Source organism: Leuresthes tenuis, unplaced genomic scaffold (assembly GCF_036924035.1).
Source record: "Leuresthes tenuis unplaced genomic scaffold, fLeuTen1.0.hap1 SCAF_11, whole genome shotgun sequence".
Taxonomy (NCBI): domain Eukaryota; kingdom Metazoa; phylum Chordata; class Actinopteri; order Atheriniformes; family Atherinopsidae; genus Leuresthes; species Leuresthes tenuis.
Genome location: NW_027325365.1, coordinates 13,635,343 through 13,653,053, shown reverse-complemented (window position 1 = coordinate 13,653,053; position 17,711 = coordinate 13,635,343). Strand labels below are relative to the sequence as shown.

Genomic DNA, 17,711 nt, shown 5'->3' with positions numbered 1-17,711 from the left:
TGTCAGTCCTCTCTATCTCCTCTGCTGCTCTTCAGCTGCAGTTTATACTGTTCCTCTCTGCCTCAAAAACACATCAAATCAAACATCAAGCTGTAAGGGGCAGCGGCATAATCACCAAGGTCAGGAATTTGATCCAGTGCAGTTGGTGCTGTGTTGAGCAGCTCGAGTTCCCTGCTGTGGCCAAACCCACCCCACAGAGATAGCCACGCCCTTATGAGGAACTGACATAAAAAAATCCATGAAATAAAAGTGTCTTTACAAAATAAAAGTTTGCTGAAATATGTAAAAGTAACGCTATAAAAAGGTGTCACGAAATAAATAAAGTTGGCCATTGAAAAATTTACATTTTCTTAATGACATTTTTGTCTTTATTTAATTTACATATTATATGTATTTCATCTCATATTTATTAATGTCGGTGTCTCTCCCTAGTGTCGTACTACACTTGTGCTACTTTTGAAACGAGGAAAATTAAAGCCAATCATAAACAAGATCCACCTTTAACAGAAATACCTTGAAGTTATTGTTTTCACTATAATATTATTGTCACATCATTGATGAGGAATCTTGGTCCACTCTTCTTCACATTGCTCCAGTTCATTGAGGTTGGCAGCACATGCATATGCACAGCTCTCTTAAGGTCCCACCACAGCATTTCAATCAGGGTGAGGTCTGACTGGGCCATTGCAATACTGGATTATTTTCTTATACATTCTGTTGTAGGTTTGCTACTGTGTTTTGGATTATTACCTGTTGAATTAACCAATTTCAGCTAAGCTTTAGCGGTCAAACAGATGGCCTTACATTTGACCCCGGCATATAGAGGAGTTTATGGTTGACTCAATGAGTCTGGTCGAATATTCTAGGAGAAAAAAAAAAGAAGAAATTTACTCATTGTCTTTTCCTAAGCTCCGTTCCTTGACCTCATTGGAATATATATATATATCGCCACTGCACCCAGTGGAGACCTCGATGTTTCAGCCCTTCCCCTCCCCTAATATATTATTGTAAACTCCAACTATAATCATTTCAGGTATCAGTGTAAAAGAGTTAAAGTTAGTGAAAGAGTTAGTGAAAGGTGTTGATTGTTGTTGATTATATAAAATCTTTAAGAGATTAAATCCTGAAAAGATGTCATTGTATCATGGCTGAATTTGGCACATTTGGTTTGACAATCTAACTTTTATTCAGCATCCAAAATTTGTTATAATGTCTTTCAGTTAGGTTATAATGTCAGGTATTTGTATTCAGCAAATTTCCACAGCATTCTGTATTTCCATTCATTTGTAGTCTACCTCCCACAATGCCTGATCAACATATTACTTTGTAGATCAGAGCTTGTACAAAGTCACAGTAATACATACGCATATTTGCTTATAACATGTATTGTATTGTATTTTAAAATGCTAACTCAATGAAAGATGAAAGATCAGCTGTATAGTCAGCCTGAATTGAAATAATTTGAATATTTTCAGAGAAATGAAACACGAATAACACGAGATAACAGCCCACAATGAAGCTGCTGTCATACATGGCTGTGCGGGTGTGTGTGTAGTTTTATGAACACTGAAGAAGATATTTTTCTCCCTCTCAGAGAGCTGTGGCAGTTGCAGGACAAGAGGCTTTGCGAATGCGGTTGTCTCAGTCCCAGGAGGCATGTGACCACCTAAAGGAGCAGCTAGAGGCTCTGCGTCGACACTCCCTCAGCCTGCAGGACTCGTGCACCAGTCTTCAAACACTAAATACCCAGCTACAGGTGAGCTGACACACTGACATGCAGCATATGCAAGGCTGAAGTGACTTGGTAGAACAAGAGAGCTTACTGTTTCCAAGATCACATTATATATATTTTTTTCATATTCATATTTTTTGTCAAAAAAGTCTCTTACTTGCTTTTCCAAGGAGTTGGATAAAAAGATCTGATCAGACAGACAGATGATATATTTTTCAATACACGATCCAAGAAAAATACAAATGCATGGAGAAAAAATTGTATACTGTCAAAAGTTTAGGAACTATCCCAAAGTTTTGCAAATTATGCTTTCATGGCACCAAAGTTTTAGGGCAAAGGTCTTCGGCTGTGCTGGCACTGTGTATATGCGTTTACATTATGTGCACACTTGTACTGATTTGTGTGTGCAAATTTATTAGAACTCGGAAAAAAGTCGTATTTTATGTGACCGTAATAGCACATAGTATCTTGGTCCTGTGTCACATTCACAAAATTGTACACGCACTCAGGTGGAGCAAGCATCCCTGAGCTCCCAGCATGCAGCAGTGGTGGCACGCTGCAGCGAGAGCGAAGCACGGTGTGCCACCCTGGCGGCCGAATCAAAGGTTTGGGTGAGGGAGCGCGAAGAGTCAGTGGCCAGGATGGAGGCTCTGAGGAGGGACCATGAACGGATGACAGCATTGCAGCAGCAGCAAGAGGTGGAGCTGGAGGAGCTGGTGGAAAAACATTCGCAACTGAGGAGCAACAACCGCAGCCTGGAGGCACAGTACAGGGAGCTGGAGGGCAGGTAAAAACACTGACCGACTGCATCAAATTGACTGAAAACATTAAATCCTAACTTGGGAAACTTTACCTGTTTGGTAGAGCAAATATTTCAGTAACTGTACTGTGTCTTATTTGTGGAAGTTAACTGACCTGAAATGTCCCACTCAGCTTAAATATGTAATGCTAAATGAAAGTACGTACACCATTTTATCGAGGTGAATTTTGTGTTTGCATTTTCAAGGTACAAGGAGCTCCTTGATGGTAAAACCCAACTGGAGGAGAAAGAGCGAGAGATGAAAGTGGAGAGGGACAAGATGGAGGCAGAGGCCCAGAGGAGGTTAGAGAGGGAACGAGAGCTGGTGAGGCTGAAAGAAGACAGTGAAAGGTAACTGATCCAGACAGCTTCTTCAGCATCACATTCATGAGATCTGATCACCCTTTCATGGCACTTGTGTTTATTTGAATGCAGAGAGCAGCAGCAGTAATGCCTCTATATGAAGCACAGTGAGCAACACAGGAATCGATTTGAATGCAAATGTACTATGTAATGCACTGAAGGCATTTTTGTGTCTGATTGACGACCTTTGGGTTAAGCACAAAAGAAACAAGGCTTCACTCCGTAAAACACATAAAATCAAAATCTAAAAGCCTCGGGCGAAAGTAGAGTAATTTAAAGATTCCTTTCCAGAAACACCATCATGCAAAGAGCATATTAATATATTAGATATTTTCCTAAATGTTTTTTTTGTGTGTATTTAAGTCTCAGACCAGGTTTGTTATGATCTATGGTTTGATAATAAACACTTTTAAATATGTTTTCTCTTGGGGCTGATGTATACACACAGTAATGATAGAGATCATCATCATAAGATAACCTACCATAAATACTTACTATACCATTATCATACTGATACAAGTGATTGCTGACTGACAGGGTGGCCATCTTACAACATCTGACCAAAAACACTGTCTTTAATAGTAATCTGTGTGGAAAAAAGATTTGTCCACCGATGTATTAGACCTGTGTAATGGAGTAAGTTCAGCTTAAATATGCAAATTGTTAATTAAGAACCAAAAATTTTAAGCAAAGCCTAAAAATGTCTTCTTAGGAGGATTTAAAAATGATTTGCACTTTGAGTAATGTGACTGCAACATGTAATAGTTTGGCCTCAAAGTAACGAACCTACAGAAAATTACTGCCTGAATTTTTCTGGTAAGTTTCAATCAAGCAGCTGAAACATGACGCCACAGAGGAAGTGCATAAAGTCGCCGTTTCTTAAAAGGCCATTTGAGCTTGGCTCCAACTCTAACTCTGTAGAATATTACAGCAGAAATTAATATTAGCAGTTTATGTGTATAGTTTGATACAGTTTTGGTCTGTATAACTACAGAACTATGATAACAACTGAAATGGAGAGATTTTTTTCTCCAGTAATTTATCTGAATTGTATTACAGCTTTAATTGATGCGCAATGAATGGTGTGGCTACTTTCTGTGAAGGAAGGCACCATAATCTCTCTGTTAGATGTTGGGGTTCATTCTCACTGCTCTCATACTGATGAAAAGCCTCTTTATACCAACTGGTCAACATCAAATGGCAGCCAGTGACCAGCTGTTCTACATAGGAGAGCTCAAGAGTCAGGCACTTTCCTCAGGACAGCTAATAATAGAGTGAACATTCATTGCATGGACAGAAAAACAACTCTGAGTAAATATTTTTTGGTGTGTCAACTTGAAAAGGGACAATGATGTCCTCACAGTTTGTCTCTTTTATGGCAACATATTTGAAAGAGAGTTTTAGCTTCTCAAATGTGTATTCTGACATTTCTTTGGAATGTTGGTAAAAAAGACAAGATGTGAAAGGCTTCATCGTTGAACCTAAAGACTTGTCATCTTACTATCAGGAGATATTTGGAGTAATTTAAAAAAAGGATACTAAAGCAAAGAAGTAAAAGTCCCTGAGACATGTGCCTGACATCATTGAGAAGAGTTCCCTTGTCATTACAGAGATGTTATTTGCGGGGCTTTCAAAATTGGAAAGTTACAAGGTTGCCTACTGAGAGCCTGTGGATTTAACCCAGTCACTCCTCCCCACAGTCAAATGTACAGATAATTTAGCAATATGCCTACACTGACAAGAATTTGACATATTGGTTTTATCTTTGGCAGTTGTGGGGAGATAAGTATTAAAAACTACATCTACTGAAATACTTTTTTAGTGAGCAATTTAATGTAGTGTAGTGTATGTGTAGAAAATTATGCTCACACACACACTTCTACTGTAAGCCTAATGAAACTCAGAAGTGAAAGAGGAAAACTTTATCCATGAGACCAGAAAAGGATGTTCATGTAAGATTAAATTATGTAACATTCAGTTCAGAACTTAGTTATGGGAATCAGTAGCATATACAGCCATCGTCACATGAATACCCAGGGGATGCCCCTTGTTTGCTGGACTATAATCATCAGTTGCAGTTGATGATTAATGTACTTAATTGTAGTTTAATTGTAGTTTTGTTAGGATTCCTCTCATTGTAATGATAACACAAGCTTCTGTTGGAGAGCACTTAGCAAACAGTAGCTCAAAACACGTCACAGGACACATAACTGAGAATATATGTTGGTCTTGCAGACTGCAGACCCAGCAGAAAGAGTGGTTGGCGTCGCAGGCAGAGCTGCTGGCTCAGGGCTCAGTGCTGAAGGTGGAGCTGAGCGCCTCCCAGCTAGAGAAGACTAGACTGGAGGGGGAGCTCAGCGTGCTGAAGGAAACCAACCAGAGTCTGGACCTCAGCAATGCTCGGCTCACCAGTCAGTACCAGGTAACAAGACTCAAATATGCAAACTCATACAAAAATGCAGATACACACAGGTGTTTTGTAGCTGCCAGGTGAGCAGGCTAAACAGGATTTACTGCTTCGCAAGATAGACAATTAGGTATATTATCCACTTGAAGTACACATGAATGAATCCAATGCTTTATTGATCAATTAAGGGAAATATATAAGGAATTCATTACAGATTTTTGTGTCAGGAAGAAACGCCTATGACATCATTTGTAGGGAGCAGTTTCAGCCAAACATGTCAGACAAAACTATGTATTGGTTAAAACAAAAAATGAACACTAAGAAGCTCGTAAGGAGTGGAGGCATCTTTTGCTCTCTAAAAAGCTTTGGCTCTCCGTGTAATGCTGTCTTTAAGCGCTGAATATAGAAAACACTTTTAAGCAGATGTTTGAAGGGTGAAGCAGATGGAAAATTACTTCCCATAAAAGGCTTAGGAAGTCAACCAGCAGATGCTTTTTGTTTTCTGCCGCTTCATCCAGGTGCTCAAGAAACAACTCCTGAATCACCTGCTGTCGTTAAAAGGACTGTTATTAGACATTAGGTAAATGAGCACGATTTGTGCCATGCAGAATTGCTGCAGGATTCTACACTTGTGACGATCAGACGTTTTTGGTGAGGAGACATTCCCAGGTAGCAGAGAATGTTTGGCACAAACATAGGCCTCATCCGCAGTTTTATTCGGCCTTGAATGCAGGTATTGAGTCAGGTTGAGCTTGGGTGCCTAAAATCAGCTATTTACCACCAGTCATGGCTGAAATCGACATTTTTCTTTTGTCATTTGGCCTCACCCGCTCATATCTTGCTGTAACCCAGGTCAAAGCCGACTATTGACATTTGGGCCTCATCTGGTCTCACCAAAAGTAGTCCACATTAGGCACTTCAACAACTTTCAATCAGAGCAATACTGTCTTGCAATGAAATACTTAAATGCCCACTGTTGAATCTAAATCTAACTTAGCTTAACAAGAAACCTGGAAAAGGGCAGATAGCTAGCTCAGCTAAAAACAAAATCTAACTACAGTGACAGCCTAACAGATTGAACCAGTTTAATGTGATTTTATGATTACTTCACACATCATTAAAGAAACCAGTTAGATTAGTGATTAGTGTCTTCTCGTGTTGCTCGTAGGCAGCTTTTGTTGCTGTTTAATAGAGCCAGACTAGCTGCTTTCAGGTCACTGCTGAGCTAATTACCAAGCTGCCAGCTGTAGCTTCATGTTTACTGTACAAATAGAAGTTTCTGACAGTGGACAAGAAATAAATAAATGTCAACCAAAATGTCAAGCTATTTCTCTAAATTGTGGATTAACAATGCATCGCACACAAACCAAACTGCATTCCCTCTTGTGACTAATTTGTTACAAATTACATCATTATATGCTTTATATTATGACAGTTATTTCTTTCCAGATCAGCTCTTTCTACTCAGGCATCTTATACTACCGTCCACATGAAATGCAGTAGGTTTAGATTCTGGCTTCTCATTATTCTGTAATGCAGAAAGAAAATCAAGCAAAGTTCTGTTTGGTCCAACAATTAACCTGCTGCGGTGGTGCTCAATGATGTGGCTACATTTGAAAGGACTGCGTGTAAGAGAACAAGGTCATTTATAAACATATTCAGGAAATTGGCAGAGATGCTTGGAAAATGTACGGCTGTATTTTCACAAAGGATTGTTGGACTATTAAATGATTTTCTGATCTATTCAGATTAACTCTTTTACATTTTTTGTGTTTTGTGTCTTCACCTTGAATGTAAACTCTCCACTAAACAGCATCTTTGGACGCAAATTCTTCATTTTTGTGCTTCAAAGAGAACTTATTTGGTTGGTTTTCTACTCATATGCTTTGCAGTGAGTCACTGTTGCAGACCTCTGACCTTTTGCTTCTCAGTTTTTTAAGGTTTTTATAAAACAAGTGTGTAACCAGTGCCCTGACAGTTCTGTCACCGGCAGCTCATCAGATTGTTTTGCACCTCAGTTCACATTCAGTACTGCAAACTACTTTTCAGCTAAATCTGAATCCGCCTGTACAGAGATCTCTTCTGTATTTTTGATGTTCTTTTATATTTGCTTTGGTTAAGGTTTCATGAGAGGTTATAGATGAGCAGCTGACACAGGGGCCACACAGGGACCCAACATCTTCATTCTTATTTACTGATTTAAAACACTTATTTCTGTATTCTTCATTACATGGAACAAACTTTGGTTGATCAGAACATTAAACTTTTTTTTATTATAATTGTGTTATTAAATGTATTATTATTCACAAATCAATGTAAAAAATAGCTTTTTTTTCAGGTGGTGGGATTATTGCGCTTTTTCTGTCAAAATATCCAATGCTGTCAATCCAAATAAGGGATAATCTGGAAACAAATATGTTGAGGATTCTGTTGACTGTGACAGTGTTGATGGTATTTTCTGTTCCAGCAAAGTAAAATGTTGTTAACTGATAAAATCAGGCTGCACTGCAGGGAGCTTGGGAGTGTTTTGTTTATCTGTGGCTGCTGTAACAACACCTGGGACTGGCAGGCAGATGTCTTCCCTGCTCAATGAAGAAACTGGAGTATGATACTATGAGAGTGATTACTTTTTTTCTTCTATAATGTGGTGAAAGAAAATGTTCTTTAAGCCTAAATTGCCCTAAATTGTACACACGGTGCAGCTGGTGGAGATAAAAATAGAAGAAGGGTTTAAAAGATGTTTCTGTGAAATACAAAGTAACAGCAGTACTTATAAACTTATGATTTAATATATTTATAACATATGTATGCCAATAATTTACACAGATGGGTATTTTGGTTAATGATCTGCTTGTTTCACATGTCAACAAATTATTTGTGTTGACATGCACACACAGGTCCTGGTGAGATAGTCGGGAATATTACGCAAGATTGAATTTTTATGGGCTGCACGATGGTGTGGTGGTTCGCACCGTCGCCTCACAGCAAGAGGGTTCCAGGTTTGATTCCCAGCTGGGGTCTTTCTTTGTGGAGTTTGCATGTTCTCCCCATGTATGCGTGGATTATCTCCGGGTACTCCGGCTTCCACCCAATGACAAAACACATGCATGTTAGGTTGACTGGTGAAATGAAATAGTTTAAATTGACTAAACTGTCCCCAGGAGTGGGTGCATGTGTGAGCGTGTGTCTCATTTGTCTCTCGTGATGGACTGGCGACCTGTCCAGGGTGTAACCTGCCTCTTGCTTAATGACAGCTGGGATAGGCTCCAGTCCCTCTGTGACCCTAAATCGGATTAAGCGGGTATAGAAAATGGATGGATGAATTTTCATTTTCTATCACCCAGTATGCATGATTTGTCAGCTAAATCAAAGTTCTGCCCCGTTCTGTCAGTAGGTCGTTAAGTTGTCTGTAAATCCTGCGTTGTACAAGCATGCTTACACAGTCCACCTTTATACACAGTCTACTTTTCATAATCTGATCTTACCCAGTTATTATTTTTCTCACATATATGGTCTTGCTTTTAGCTCTTGACCCAGCTGAAGGGGAACATGGAGGAGGAAAATCGACACTTAGTGGAGCAGAACCAAAGTCTCCTGAAGGAGAATCGGGCCTTATTGGAGCAGAGTCTGGAGCGACGTGACCAGCACTACTCACAGCAGAGGGAATATCAGTAAGTAAACACACACACACACACACACATTACAAAGCAGATATTTTGTTTGGAAGAGAATAATCACCAAGGAAAATTGATCTGGACTGAGGAAGAAATCGAATTTCATGAAGTTAGATGAAAACATTTAAACACTAAAGCTAATTTTATGTTAGATGTGAGAATGAAGGCTTTTTGTTAACAGTCTGAGCTCATATCTATAACATAGAGGGCTTGATACTGCAAGACGATTTCACAGTCCAACAGCTCTCAGTAGTCACCCTTTTGACTGAGTAATAGAGTGGTGGCAGAGTAATTCAGTTTATAGCCAGCTGGTTTCACTCTTATAGTCTATTGAATCAAATCTCTTAGAAATGATACCTTTTTGTACCTCAATTTTCAGCCTTAATTCTTGAGAGGATCTCTTCTCTGTGCTCGGGATTTTCTTGTGTTGAATTACAGATAAAAATGCCAGCGAGAATTCAACATAGTCTCACGGCATTAACACCCTGCTGTGTGATATAATATCTGGTGCTCGTAACACTGGTGGGTTTGTTGAAATACCGTGTGTTAGACTTACAGAAATCTTTGTAATTTAACAGGATGAAATTTGCATACAAAACAGGATAAACAGGATATTAAAAATCCAAACACTTAAGCACATTAAGATTATATCAAAGTATCAGGCCTCAAGGATATTTTGTTTTCAAGGATTAGAAATTAAATACTTGTTAAGAAAAAGTGCAGCGAAAAGGCATGCTGTCAACAGGAAGCAGGTTGCTGAGAGAAGATAATCACAGACACGGAAACGGGATCAGATTTAGGTGGTTGGATTATTGGATTTTATTTGGTAGCAAGACGCATGATTTCAAAGAAATGTTAGTGTTGTCCCATGAGTTGTGGAGACGAGTAACTGTTTGCTCCTGTAGGTGCAATTTAAAAGCCTCCCTCAGGTAATGACCACTTTTGTAGTAATGGTAATGGTTCTGATAAGGAACCAAAGTCTAAACTGCACAGCTTTTTGGTGTTTGTTGCTTTCTCTTAACTGACCTGCTATCTCTGCTCAGTCTTTTTCCATTTTAGTTATTTTATTTATGCGCTGTAGTGTCAGAGCAGATTATTCAAACTGTGGCCTTTTATTCTTTTGGTCCAGGAAATCTGTCTTGAGTATTATAAACGGTGGTATCACTCATCAAGAGAGAAAATGTAATCCAAACTAACAGCAGGAAACAAGTGTTCATTATAAAGAAGGTAAAGAAGCCAAATGTTTGAATTGACACGATTTGTTTTGCGTGGAGAGAAAAACAAGAATTAGATGTGAAGTCACCGTTAAAAGACACGAGTACGAACAAAATGATAAAACAGCTCAGTTAATGTGTTATGCATTACTACATAACCAAACATCCCAAGTTCACTCTAGTTTAGTCAGTCAGTTTGCAGATCTGTATGACCCCTGCTTCTGGGAGGGTCTTCAAACCTGTCAAAGTGCAAAATGCAACTAAGATAGCTTTATTTTCAAAGTAATTTGATTTGTGACAACTAGAAAATAATGTTGGAGAAAAATGTTGTGAACAAACATGTGAAGATGTCTCATAAACCCTTCATAAACTCTGTCTCATCTCATAAATTTGATACTCTAGTTGCAGCTAATACATGATCTGAGGTAGGATTTTCAGTCAGTAAGAAGAAAAAAAAACGAGCCATGCTGCTAACCACAGATTCATAAATACAGAGATAAATACAGTAATGCATCATCATTAAGCACTCTGTGACATCATTCTGCTATAAATCATTTTACTGCCACAGTGTCTGTATCAGAGGAGAGCCTGCTCCGTTACTGCTCACAACATAATTTTATGTAAATCAGTGACAACAGTCGCTGACTTATTTTAGTCTGGATCAAAATGGTGGGCGGACAGAATAAAGAGATTATTTCTATTCACAGCTACTATGATGCTGTGAGGTTTTTATAAGAAACGTCACGATCAGCTCCATTTCTCAGTAGTGAGGTTACTGTTGAATCACAAACTGACACACTTTTAGAATAGTCCCATTGTCACACACAGATAATGTATGCATGAGATTAATGAAGCAGGCATTTTGTTCTTCCTGCTCTGAGCTACTTCGCTCTGATGCTTCATGTTTTCATTCAGGGAGAAGCTGAGCGAGCTCCGTCGGGAGAAGCAGAAGTTGGTGGAGAAGATTATGGATCAATATCGAGTCCTCGAGCCCAACATGCAACCTCCAGCCAGCAAGGCCAAGTACTTCATACAAATATATTTACATACACAGTACACCAAAATGCTACAACTGTACAGACCAGTGTTTTGAGAAATGCACGGCCAGTCTTCATACACAAAGACAAGCGGTGAATGCTGTACATTTTACATGAATTATTAATCACTTAAAGGTATGATTTGATGTGATTGTGTTCCGATCTTGGTGGAATCGGTCGGTCGATCTTGGTGAATTTCAAACAGTAAATGTTGCAAATAAGTCAGTGAAGTGCCCAGAGGGTGCCTGCCTTCACCTATGCTGAATAAAACATTTCTGGATTTAGATATGGATCTGGATCTACACCAAAAGTTATTCACTTCTAAATTGGATATCTATCTATCTATCTATCTATCTATCTATCTATCTATCTATCTATCTATCTATCTATCTATCTATCTATCTATCTATCTATCTATCTATCTATCTATCTATCTATCTATCTATCTATCTATCTATCTATCTATCTATCTATCTATCTATCTATCTATCTATCTATCTATCTATCTATCTATCTATCTATCTATCTATCTATCTATCTATCTATCTATCTATCTATCTATCTATCTATCTATCTATCTATCTATCTATCTATCTATCTATCTATCTATCTATCCATCCATCATCTGCAAAACATCAGCTGCCGTATGCTGTTTTAAGCAGAGCGACTCAGTCCGCTCTCCTCCACTTTCTTCAGTTCTTCCAGGAAATGTCAGGCCCTCCCAAGTCAGCCAAGAGAAATAATCTCTCCCACATGTTCTGATTCTGCACGGAATCCTCTCCCAGATGAATGTACCCAAAACACCTCACCTGGGGACTCATCTTAGACAGACACATGAACCACCTGAACCAGCTCCTTTCAATGTGGAAGTAGCAGCGGCTTGACTCTGAGCTCTTTTTCAATGACTGAGCTCCTCATCCATCTCTGAGGCTGAGCCCAGACACTCGTTAGACAAAGCTCATTTTCAGATGCTTGTATATCTAAAAAGTGACAGCTGCACTCCAAAAAGCATGAAAAACAGAATAACTCAGTTTGGCTGTAACCTGCTTAAGCTCTGAGAGTTGGTTTTACGAACTGAATACAAAGAATCAATTTGAATGAAATGAAATGATTTTTCATTTGAATCTTTTTCAAAATGTTATTATTCTAAAAGGGTTTTCTTAACAGACTGTTAGAGAGGTGTGGAATATATCATTTTTAGGTTTTGAATTTATCAAGTGATAACACTCTGAATACATTTGGGCCCACAAGTTAACAAGTCCTTGGACTCGACGAAATGTCTCAAAAAATGATACTTTGGCACTTTTTGGCAGAATGGAAATGCATAGCATGTATCACTATATTCTGTTATTATTTACTAATATAATATTGATAATAGTACAGTGAAGTGATGCCATTCTACCTAATGTCAACCAGTATCAGCAGTTGCTATCTGTTTGCTTCTCCTCTACTATTTCTGGTCTTATATACTACATTTTAAAATGACTAAATTCCTCCTTAAGCTGTTTTCTTTTTCTCTTTCTGTAATCAGACAGCACAGTACGTCAGATATAGTGACTAAAATAATGACCTCAAGTTAATAAAAGGTCACTGATTATACAACTGCGATGTCATCTGATAAAATCCCCTATGACAATATCTGTTTTCGTTGTACATACCTGTAAATGATTTCTGGAAACTTATGGAAATTGTCGCTATAAAGGTCAATGTAGATATTGAAGATCTTAGCCAAACTCCCCACCAATTTTTTAAAAAGATTTTGATCCGTAGGTTTTGTGATCATGCTGAAATGGGAACAGAACAACACAAATTACGAAATTACAAACACATTACACTCATAAAACACACTTCTGTGAGGCTCTGCATCTCGGCCAAGGAATAAACACTACACAACACTGAGGTTTCTACTACGTGACACACACCCTACCTCAGATTTAGGATAAACATGACTTGTAAATTATGTGCATCAGTGTGCACGCAGAAGCTCAACTCTCCTTGTGAAAGGTCCCTCTCCCCTATGTCCTCACAGAAAATCTAACTGGATTGCAGACAGAATGAAGAAGCTAATCAAACCCCGAGGAGGAGGAAGAGAGGGACGCGCCCTCTTCACTGCCGCAGGCAGCGTGGAAAATCTGGCCGACAGCACTGAATTTACATCAGACACACACACACCTCGTCCTGGTGAGATTGCACACACGCACGCAAACACACACACACACACACTCACACAAAGCACAACACAATAACCCTCATTCTCACACTGACAAACACACAAACATGAGCCGACTGGTTTTCACAAAGATATGCTCTCATACTCACCCCATCAAGCGAGGCTACAGGCATGCATACAAATCATCTCATGACTACCAAGTGTGGTCGGCATTGATACCACTCTCTGCTGCTTAGATCTCTCCCTGTAAAAACCCAAGATTCACTGAAGCTGGCGTACTCTGCTAACCACATGTTGAAAGGAAAAGATTTGTGAGGCTTCATTCACTTTTAATGCATTTACTGACTGAGAGTCGGACAGAAATCCCCCTGCAGACATTTTCAAAGACGTGATGTAAGCTCCTACCTGCATTTGTAATAATGGTTTCTACATAGTATTATTGTCCCCCATTAAATTTAATTTCTGTTATCCCCCATAAATCCCTGATTTCTTAAACTTAGCGGGGGCCTTTCTGTTTCTTCTCAAACAGACTGCAGGTTTTTATTGAGTGCATCCCAGAGAGAGACTCAACACAAGAAGTGAAGGAAGCAGAAAAATCTCCCCACAGTTACAAGCTGGCAAAGACATTTATCAAAACCTCAACTCCCTCCTGTTTGATATGTTTTGGAGTGACATTTAACCCCAAAATAAACTCCTTCATGATTGATTAATGTGCCGAACTGTTACACAGGTTAGATAAAAGAGTTGGAATTGCATCCTTGTTGTGCTCTTTTGTACGGCATACATTAATTTGCATAGTATTTTCCATAAAAATATCTATTTATGCTTCATGAAATAAACTAGCATGTGCTCCGCAACTGTGTTTAGGTGCACATTAAAAAATGAGCAAATTTTTTGGTTTGGTATCATGAGTATCATAACAATTCCCATGCTGTGCAAGATGAAAAGGAAGTAAACCTCTCCACCCCGTGAGTACTGAATTTATTGAAAATACCTCTAACTCAGCATGTGGCCTAAATAAAAAAGGTGCTGTTGTTTCATTTTTTGAGTTTAATGTCAGAAATGTGGTTATATCAGCAATGTTAGTGCTGATAATGTGCAGGAGTTTTCAGCAGATCTGGAAGTCAGAAATGTTATACAAACAAGTTTGTCATCAAAAACTCCTTCACGACATATTTCGAAATAAGGAATACAATTAAAGCTGAAAGCGGTGACGATCAGGCCTTTACTTCTGCTTGCACACCAGGTCACGCTGCATTAGTGCAATTCAGGTTCATTCAGGACTGAACTCTTATCGCACGTTGCACAAAGGAGTAACACAGCCCTCCCTGTTTTCATTATGTGACACAACATTACCCTTATTAACTACAGCCCCAGCTCTAACAAAGTTTGGATGCTGTGTAAGATGTAAATAAAAACAGAATGCAATGATGTGCAAATCTCATAAACCAATATTTTATTCACAAAACATCAAATGTTGAAAGGGAGACATTTGACTATTCGGTGCAAAATATTTGCTCATCTTGAATTTGATGGCAGCAACACGTCCTCATATTTACCCCTGCGTAGCATCAGTCTGCAAATGGCTGGGAACTGAGGAGACCAGTTGCTGGACCGTTGGGATGCTGTACATCATGAGTAGTAAAGAAGTAGTAAGAAATTCAGTGATGTTTGTCAGAAAAGACTGAAGTCCTGTTGGGTTTGGGGTCTTGGGATGGTCTATAGGCGCATTCCCACTGTAGGAACCTTTTGCAGTTCCTATAACCTTTTCAGGAATAGGGCCGTTTTTTCGCGCATTCGGACATACAGGAACTCGGGACCACGGCCCTCAGTTCCTGTAACCATTTTAGCTCCTTCTCCGAGGCAGGGTCTTTTCCATAGGAACACATATGACGTAGGTGTTTGGTAGCTACGCCCCTTGTCTGAAATGTTTACTCATACGACACGGACACAACCGGCGCATGTTTAATAAGTTAAACTTACATGTCTCCTTTGTCTGTGGCGCTCTGCTCTCCTTCTTTCCTTCATGAAACAAAGAAGTATCGCTTGCCGCTTGTTCGTCTCCTGACTCTCGCTGTGTGCTCTTCCAGCCTTGATCTTAGACACCTGATGTGATCGTCCATGATTAATATTACCGTCATGCAGACCATGAACACGGTGGCCTCCTCGCTCTCCATATTAGCTTCTTGGTGTTGTTGTTTTCTTCTCTCCTTATTTTTCCCGGGTTTTGTTTTGTTGTTGTGTGTGGCGCTAAAGTAACAGTCTGTCGCAGACGGTTGCGTCACATCAGTCCCTGTCTAGGTCCCTGACTCACGTGCGAAGGCAAAATGAAACAGTTCCCCTGGGGAAGGGCAGTTCTTATAACAAAATTCGAGGTGGACAGTTCTTAGAACTGCATTCTTAGAATGTCTCTGTCTGAATGCGGCTTATGTAGTTGCTGAATCTGGTCTATGAAGTAAATTGACACGTGAAAGCTGAGAGCTGAGAGCCATATCAGATCTTCAGACCCTGTCCGACACCTCTGACCTCTAGTTAGTGTTGTGCTTTGTCTGTTCACCTTTAATGTAATGGATCAAAACAACTGGCAAAAAAATTTAGTTTTTTGACAGCATTGCAGCATCTCTGTTCTCTTTGCCTGTTTTTTACAAAAGAGATTATGTCATCCACTGTGGTTATTCCACCGTGGTTGTTACCAGCTTCTTGTTCTTCTGGATACCGGCGTCTTCTGTTTCTTACTGTTAACATATTATAATCAAGCAATTACATGTTAATATACTAATTATAAATACAGAGTTCTATTGGATGTCTGTCTGAAAAGCAAAAAAAGGCAACCTAATTGGCATATTAATGTAGAATATACTGTAAACATGAGCTTTTTATTATTGATTAGAAATTTAAATGAATTGTTACAAAGCATGCACAATCAATTATCAGTATGTGGCACACACTCCCAGTTTGATGACCAGGGACCTGCCTGACAATCAGAAACAAACTTTAGGGGTTTGATGTATTGACTTCTGATTTTAAACTGAGTCTGTGTAAATGAGGGGTTTACAAAATAATTTATCAACCATAAATTTATTTCATTCTGTCTTAGATCCTCGCAGTGCTCCAGTCTCTCCTTCTCCCCTGAGGAAAACTTTATCTCAAGGAGAGCCCGACATCTCAGTTCCCGGGACTCCAACCATGCGCACTGGCTCCGGGGGCCGTCGCAAGCTGGGCTCCCGTCATGGTTGGGGGCTTGGCTTGGCTAGAGGAGGCTCTGGAATGTCCCAGTCTTTTAGTCCCGGCGACCAAAAGACACCTCCCCGCCAGCGTCTACGCTCCACCCAGAATAATACGTCTATCCTCTGGGAGGGAGCAGGAAGTGAGACAAATGCACCTCAGGACGCTGACGCATCACTGACTGGTCAGGAGAGTGTCGAAGAGGATGATAGGAGAGGTGAGGAGGAAAAAGTAGAATGAGGAAAGCTGTAGAACGGTTAGACATTTATGGGAAAAGACAAAATGAATGTCCTCTCCAGGTGGATGTTTTTACAGTTTTTGTGTGTGATGGGAAAGTAAATTAAATGTCAAACTGAATAAAAATTGGACTGCAAAACTGTGATAATGTGCAAGTATGAGAAATGAAAAAAAAAATCCAATATTCTTTTTAATAAAACATACATTTGCCTCTTAGACTGACATCTTTTCTCCCTAACAGTCAACACCCCATCACAGCCTGAAACACAAACACACTCACCTCAACTGAACTGAAAACAAATGTCTTTTAACATGTGCTCCCGGCAAATTGTTTTAATGTATAATTCTAGTATTTTTTAATTTTTTAGTTGTGAAGGAATTAATCACCTCTGTAACTGACAACTAGCAAACCCTAACTAATAATCCTTTTATTTGTGGATGAGCATCAGTGTCCTGTCTTGAACTTTAAAGAAAGTGATCCAGATCATTATCAAAACTTAGCAAGTTTCTCCTTTGTCAATGCTCCATGTCTCCACCAGGTTTCTTGAAATTTGGCCTTGCAGTTGAACACACACATAAATATGTATATATTTATTGTGTATGTATATATATATATATACATATATATATATGTATATATATACATACATCCAGCACTTGCATGGACAGTATGGATCGTGCCTGTTTTTGTGTGTTTGAATAAAAATTTGATATATTTTTCAATTAAATATCAATGTGGTTAGCATTTTTTAGTTACCAACAAAATCCCAAATGTTAGTTGGTTAGACATCATTGTTTGACAGAGACATAAATATATGTATGAGTTAAGGAGTAAGACATTAGTGATGCATTC

The 17,711-nt window shown here is 39.1% G+C and overlaps 1 protein-coding gene across 2 annotated transcripts in view; it reads left to right on the top strand.

Annotated features, from left to right (window-relative positions):
* ccdc88b (coiled-coil domain containing 88B) overlaps positions 1-17,074 on the top strand; it is a 49,448-nt gene extending 32,374 nt beyond the window's left edge. For both annotated transcript variants that reach the window (XM_072395583.1, XM_072395582.1), the window contains exons 20-27: positions 1,595-1,756; positions 2,242-2,519; positions 2,739-2,882; positions 5,130-5,316; positions 8,827-8,972; positions 11,105-11,212; positions 13,256-13,407; positions 16,494-17,074. In XM_072395583.1, coding sequence (XP_072251684.1) covers positions 1,595-1,756; positions 2,242-2,519; positions 2,739-2,882; positions 5,130-5,316; positions 8,827-8,972; positions 11,105-11,212; positions 13,256-13,407; positions 16,494-16,861 — 1,545 coding nt within the window. In that variant the 3' untranslated portion in view covers positions 16,862-17,074. The remainder of the gene's footprint in view (positions 1-1,594; positions 1,757-2,241; positions 2,520-2,738; positions 2,883-5,129; positions 5,317-8,826; positions 8,973-11,104; positions 11,213-13,255; positions 13,408-16,493) is intronic.
* The last annotated feature ends 637 nt before the right edge of the window (positions 17,075-17,711 follow it).